This window comes from Xyrauchen texanus, chromosome 38 (genome assembly GCF_025860055.1).
Source record: "Xyrauchen texanus isolate HMW12.3.18 chromosome 38, RBS_HiC_50CHRs, whole genome shotgun sequence".
Classification (NCBI taxonomy): Eukaryota; Metazoa; Chordata; class Actinopteri; order Cypriniformes; family Catostomidae; genus Xyrauchen; species Xyrauchen texanus.
In genome coordinates this window covers 35,507,348-35,514,847 of record NC_068313.1, presented here as the reverse complement: position 1 = coordinate 35,514,847, position 7,500 = coordinate 35,507,348, and the positions used below count along the sequence as shown (strand labels likewise).

The 7,500-nt window shown below is 40.0% G+C and overlaps 1 protein-coding gene across 9 annotated transcripts in view; it reads left to right on the top strand.

The window, feature by feature from the left end:
• LOC127632148 (immunoglobulin superfamily member 11-like) overlaps positions 1-7,500 on the top strand; it is a 118,862-nt gene that overhangs the window by 89,528 nt on the left and 21,834 nt on the right. For all 9 annotated transcript variants that reach the window (XR_007969054.1, XR_007969053.1, XR_007969050.1 and 6 more), the window contains exon 2: positions 1,318-1,481. Coding sequence is in view for 2 of the 9 variants with exons in the window: in XM_052110732.1 (XP_051966692.1) it covers positions 1,318-1,481 (164 nt within the window). In the remaining 7 variants the exon portion in view is untranslated. The remainder of the gene's footprint in view (positions 1-1,317; positions 1,482-7,500) is intronic.

Genomic DNA, 7,500 nt, shown 5'->3' with positions numbered 1-7,500 from the left:
TTTTGTGCATTTGCGGCGCCGTTTTGTGGTCCATTCTGCATTACGTTGCCGATCGTTTTTGCTTATTGCGGCCAATTCTGAACATTGCCCATGACTTTGAAACCATTTATTAATGGTGCAGAATTATGCTTGTGTTTTGTCACTCATTGTGTACTACATGTGTGTTGTGTGTATGAGAGTGTGGTGTCGCTTACAGCAGAATACACCTATAGTCTGATTTAGGCTTTGCACCCTACTTCAATGGGATAACAGCAATGAAAATATGCATGTGTTTTTTTTTTTTTTCAGCTTTAGGAACTGAGAGATACATCGCATATTCCAGAAAGGGAATACTAGCATGCCTACTCATTTAAAATAGTATGCATGTTCAAGCTGAGCACATTGCGTGTGTGGCGCTTTCTTGTATACTGCACATTTTAGCAAATGCAAGGGTAAATGCTTCACAGTCATGAGATACAGAGAATTTTTGTCTTTTAAAAGGAAAAGTAACCCTGATCATTTACAATGTAGCAGCTTATATTCTGAACGCATCAGATATTTGGCCACGGTGCTGCTGGTGAGGATCTGACTTCCACGTGATTGGCCAGATGATAATCATGTGATGTGTTAATGAGGCTCTGGAAACATGAGCCATTCATCTCTCCCAATTAAAGGCATTGTGCTGCTCGTTAAGGGGCTAATCGAATCAAATATATGAACAAGGATGTTCTTTTTAAAACAAAGAAAACAACGTATAACCACAAATAAAAGTAAATAGTACAATTGTGTACTTCTTTATAAAAAGAAAATCGTATAGATTAATTATTTTGGTTGTCGTTTGTAAAAAGTGTGAATTTAGAAGCACAGCACTATCCAGCACGGATAGATTTGGTCTGAAGATGTAACCAATTGTAAGGCATTTAATGTGTTTAGCTCGTACAAAAATAACACAAGATTGTGTATCATTTGACATGTTGATTGTGTTTGACCTAACCCAGCCATCACAACAGGACGTGACTTTTTGAAGTTGATTAGAACAGACAAAACCGTTGTATCTGCATCAAACATGGTCAAATATTTGAGACGCTGAACACTACATCATTTACACTAATTCAATAATGTTTCCTGAAATTACTGCAGTCTAAAAATAACGACTGAAATGGATGAAGAAATCAACAGGACCCAGAATGCACACTGATGGATTGCTAGATAATAAGCAGATGGTTTGCGAAGCTTAACTGAGTGTATATTTTACCCTGTTGGGTGTGTAACAATAGTTCTGTGTCTAATGAAGGTATTTAACCCTCGTGTGTGTGTGTGTGTGTGTTTTCTCTGCAGTGTGTGTGCAAGCGCTGGAAGTGACGGTTAGCCAGAGCAGCATCCAGGTGGCGAGAGGTCAGGCGGCAATCTTGCCCTGTACGTTTACCACGAGCGCCGCCCTAAATAATCTTTACATCATCTGGATGGTCACGCCGCTCGCCAACGCCAACCAACCAGAGCAGGTAACCAAAATCAACACACATACAGAAACGAAATAACGCTGTGCTACAACTAAATCATGAAGTGCATTTGCATGCAGCTAATATGAAAAACCACGCTCAAAACATAAACAGTTTTGCACACAACACTAGCGCATATTTGATTAGCCGGTAAGAACGCCTGAAAAGGTGTTTACATGCAATTAAAAATTGGGATAATGTGCAAAAATCGATGTGTTGATATGATCTTACCATAATAAAGAAACTCCTTTTAAGGCATTTACATAATCACACACATTGTCGGCTTATTATTGATCTAAAGAACAGCATGAAACAATATTTGCATCTGCATATCGCGGTGGCTCATTTTAGATTATCTCGGCCCATTCTGCACGTTTCGCGGCCGACCCACCGGCCCGCTCTGTTCTCCCGATGGCCAGTCCCCCCCGATCGCCCCCCGAAAGAGCGCCGGCCCACCGGGAAAATGCCCGGTATGCCAGATTACCAATCCAGCCCTGGTGGGACTTAATTTTATGTTTTACATTTTTATTTAATATTGACATTTAGAGTCACGCCTTTAAGGGTGCCCAAAAAAAAACCGAGCCACTATGTTTGATTGCTCATATCTTTTTGCACGATTTTATGTGTACTTCTACAACTTTTTGTAAACAATAAAATGATGTCACTGTGATGTCATCGTGAGCAACAACTTGCTACAAATAAATAAATAAGTAAACGGTTCGGCCCCCAAAAAATGGGGCCAAATGGCAAAAGAGAAGCACCTAAGTTTGCTGCCAAACAATTTACATACTTATTTACTTGTAGCAAGTTGTTGCTCACGATAATGTCCCGGTGACATATTTTTTTTGTTTACAAGAAGTCATAGAAATACAGCAAAAATCGTGCAAAGCCTTTATGCATTTTTAAGATGTGAGCAATCAAACATAGTGGCCCTGTTTTTTGGGGCCACCCTGTAAACTATAAACTGTACATTTGTATCAGGATAAGTATTTTCCTTTATTCATTAATGACTGAACAACTGAAGAGAAAGGCAGAAATCAGGAGTGTGTAGGTCACACACTGGGACGAATCCGGTGATTCATTTACTTAAAATGTGACCGTCGTCTGACTTTGTGCTCGTGTGCGGCTCACTGCCCCTGCAAATATACAGCACAACGACCAGCAGCCTTACACAAACATGACAAAGTTGACTGTTGCTTGGTGCTTGAATGAATTTTTCATTTTTAAGTAAACAAATGTGATCAGCAGAATTCTCTTAGTTTTCACACCCGTCACAATCCAGGGTCACGGCACCAGAAAATTCAAGGAAACGCTGTTTTACCTCCCTAACTGTTTTGGTAGCATGTTCTGATGCTTTTGTTTATTTCATGTATATTAAAAAGTGCTTCAACCACAGCATTCATTAGCTGATTAATTAGCATGATGCTACTTAATGTTGCCTCTTTTAGAAGGCTCAATTATATGAGATAAAAACATTGCATAACATTTTCTTTCCTTCAAAAATGCTCATTAGAGTTGCATTAGAAGTGCTGTGAAGGCTATTTTCACAATAGTTTATACATCATAAACCTTTTGTGGAGTTATACTGGTTATTCTAACACTGATTTTACACCTGCTAGGTAGGGCTGCAACTGATGATTATTAGAACGATTATTCGGCAATTATTGCAACTATTAATCATTAGCTCTTAACCGATTATCCTGCTTGTGCCCCAGCTGAAAAGGTCATAATAAATGTGCTTACTAACAATAAAAAGGACAAAATCATCTTTTAAAAATACCTCTAAATGACATTCACTGAATTAAAGGTAAAAATATTTTTTATTAAGTTTAATTCAGTAAAGAAATTCACTGCAAAAAATTCTGTTATCGAGTGTTTTTGTCTAGTTTTCCCATTTAAAAATGTCTAAAAATCCTTAAAACAAGATTAATTTACTTGAGAAGCAACATCAGATATTCAGACTTGCTTTAAGAGGATGTATGTTAAATATACAGTAAGTGTATTTAGTGTATAAGTGTATTTTTCACTTGTTTATATTTCTGCGAGTGCAATAAAGACAAAATATACTTCAAGATCTATTCTCTAAAAGCAGGTCTAAATATCTGATCTGCTGTTTCTCGGGTGAACGCATCTTTTATTAAAGGATTTTTAGATATTTAAAATATTTGCATTTTTAATATTATATTCAACATTCTCAGAAAACTATTTTGTTGTTCTGCAGTTCAGCTGCTAATGTTGTTTTAAATGAGTTTTACATATTAATATTGGAAAACAAGCCAAAACAAACACAAATCATAAACGTATTTTGTTGCGGTGTATAAAGGGGGTGAAGACTTCCTCTCTCACCTTTCTGTTCACTTCAATCATCTTTAACTCACTAAAACACAAACTCGCTCTTATCATTAATAAAGCTGCGTATTGCCAATGTTCTCCACGATAAGAAATGCACAGCGACACGTATATTATGATTCAAGAAGTCTCGAGCAATCACGTTATAGTCTGGCTGCGTTAAGCATGTGCGCTCGAGGGACGAGCGTCCCGTGACAGAGTGTGCATCAGCCGTGTGTAGTTTCAATCTCCCCCCCTTAGATCGGGACATTCACAACTCATAGAAGAGGCGCTGACCGCACAGAGAAATGCAGTTTCGGAGTTTGTAGTTATTTACATGATCTGCTTCAGTATTATATGAACTTTAATGAAGCTATAACACATTAAATATATCTGCATTTAAGATGTTTCCTTTCAAGAGCTCCGACTCCACTTATTCCACTACGAGAGTGCTTCTGTATTTATTTGGTATTTTTGTACCTATACTTTGTGATGTACATCACCTGAATCTGTTTGGAAAGTTTGGAGTGCATCTGGACTGTGATCTGTGTAATTGTTCTCCTCAGTCAGTCGTGAACTTCAGTGCTGCTCTCACGCATCATCATTACAGTTTAATGTGATCCCATGTTACGTTAAATGAGATCAAACGACTATTCGACAATGATAACCTCGACTAATCGTTTCAGCCCTACTGCTAGGTAAGAGTTAGGCTGAGTATAAAGGTTGTGATTTATAATGAAGAAATATGTCTATGTTCTGTCACACTTTTGCAAGGAGGACGGTATATTTGGGATGATGGGATGATATATTTTTGTCTTGCTAAGGCTAATTTTATAGCTAACATTTTATGCATCCTAAAAACACACAATTAAATGATATCTTCATGTTTTGCAAAATTTGACAAAATTACAGCTTGATTGGAAATGACGGAGAATAAATGTGATATTTCCCTTGATTTATCTTTTAGTCTCGTGTTTCATCTCAAGCATGCTCTTCACTGACACTTCTGTCCACTTGCTTTACAAGTGCACTAACTTTTGAAAAAACTTTATTCGGGACAAGTTTTATTTGGTGTGGTGGAAATGACGCCACAAGTGTGGGACCAGGGCTGGACTGGTAATCTGGCATACCGGGCATTTTCCAGGTGGGTCAACGCAGTTTGGGGCCGATCAAGGGCAGACCGGTAGGTCGACCGCGAAACGGGCCAAATTGGCCGTGATAAGCTAAAATGCGCCGCCGAGTTATGTAGAACCCCCCCCCCCCCCATCAACCCCGTCCCCACTCATCAACCTTGGGCTCATCACTCCCCACCCAAAAAAACTTTTAATGGGACCTTCATATAACACAAAGTTTAACACAAAAAGGAGATATTACACAAAATGACAGCCTCAGTCACCATTCTCTTTCATTGGGCAAAAGATGCAATGAGTGGCTAACATTCATCATAATATGTTTCTGTGTTCTGGAAGAAAGTCAGTCCACATGCTGGACACTTTGATGTTACAGATCTTCCTGTCCTCTTATCATGTGTGTTTACCTGCCGTTCCCTGGCAGTATGCACACCCAGCATATGTGCACTGGGTAACAGCGCACACGTATGATCTGTGCAGTCAAACATTGCTGTTTTGATGGTGCAGTGGCAAACAGACCGCAGGGAGTTGTGCACATGAGAGACGCGGTGCGGTGGTACAGCTTCAAACACAGAGCGCAGGTTTATCCCCCATCTTTTGATTCCATCTGATTTACTCTCATGAGCGACTGTGTGCCAAACCCCATTCACCTGCTACCCACACACACACACACTTACCTGTCTCTAACTCTTACCTTACTCTAATTCTGTAACTTGAACACACACACACACACCTGCCCCCAACTTTTAACCTGACCTACACAACAAACAAGTCTTCTGCTCTAATTAACCCAGAGCGAAGAGGCCAGAACACAACAGCTGCTCACTACACACGCACAACAAACACAAACACACATGTAACATCCACCATAAATATACAATGAAACATGCGTAAACCACATTTAATAGTCAATGAGAGAAATTCGAAAGATGTGATCCAGTTCAGCATGACAGGTGGGAACTCAGTCAATGGGTGTGTTTAGACTGATACATATTACCTACTGCTTGTGAAAGTTACGGTGCACTTCACCGACACAAGTGGAACATATGCTGGTCGGATCCCAGCATGCCCTGTATAGGTGAGGGATTTACACGCCGTGTCTGTAACATATGTCGGGCTTATTGTAAAGACACATGCTATGCTCCCCCCACGACCTGCTGACCTCGTTCTGATCAGATCATATTCTGCGTTTGCCATAATCTTCTCCATTTAGCTGCAGATTAAAACACGCAGCAGATGTACGTGCATATAGATGCAACTTTTCCCTCATAAAACCTTTGTGCTCTTTTCATGTAACAGTTCAGCTTATGCAGGGAATGCATTTATGCACTTTAAAACATATTTCAGCTGCATTATTTGATTGAGCATATTTCTACCATATCGTGCGTGAATTGTGTGTTTTGATGTGGACAAACAGATGTTAAATTAGCATGTTTTTGAAAGTCAGTTGTTATAATAAAATTGTGTTTGTGTGTGTGTGTGTGAGTGTGTGTGTGTTTATGTGTGTGTTTATGTGTGTGTATGTGTGTTTGTGTGTGTGTATGTGTGTTTGTGTGTCTGTGTGTGTGTGTCAGTGTGTGTTTGTGTGTGTGTGTATATATGTGTGTGTGTGTGTGTGTGTCTGTGTGTGTGTGTGTGTGCGTGCGTGTGTGTGCGTGCGTGTGTGTCTGTGTGTGTGTGTCTGTGTGTGTGTGAGTGTGTGTGTGTGTGTCTGTGTGTGTGCGTGCGTGCGTGCGTGTGTGTGTGTCTGTGTGTATGTGTGTGTGAGAAAGAGAGAGAGTGAGAGTGTGTGTGTCTGTGTCTGTGTGTGTGTGTGTGTGTGTGAGTGTGTGTGTGTCTGTGTGTGTGTTTGTGTGCGTGCGTGCGTGTGTGTATGTGTGTGTGAGAAAGAGAGAGAGTGTGAGTGTGTGTGTTTATGCACAACATTTAGTTCTGGTCCTTGATTCTGATTGGACGTGAGACGTTCCATGTGCACTGATGGTCTGACACTATCAGCAATCGGACGCTTCACTGTGTGTATCACTCCGCTTGTGTTCGTGCTGTTCTAAACTAAAGTGTAAGAGCAGTGCAGATGTGTTAAGAGCTATATGTGTCTCTTTTAATTTTGTGACGTTACATATTTTAGCCAGCAGGTGGCGGCAAAAGACCATTTTTGTGTGCAATATGTGAGCCAGTTGAGTCAACGTTTTCATTCATCAGCACTACGTGTTTGCTCGGATTACTATTACACTACTAAAGCTAGGAAATAGGTTTAATCCACTTTAAACAAACAACTTCAGTATTAAAGCTGAGAGACACAACAGACTGATTAATTACACAAACTCAAGGTGCTTACCTCTTACCGGAGTTTCCACATTGGAGAGGACATACCGTTTAAAATGGCGGAGGAGATTGCGGTTTCTATAGTGAATGACTCTTGTGGAATGACTGAGAATATAGGATGAATTTGACCAAAATTACATTATCTTAAGAAAGCTGAATAACACAATACAGCATGTCTGCTTGGGAGTGGCAACAGGTGATGGCACACGCTCCATCTCTCTCTCTCTCACAACCCCATCTAT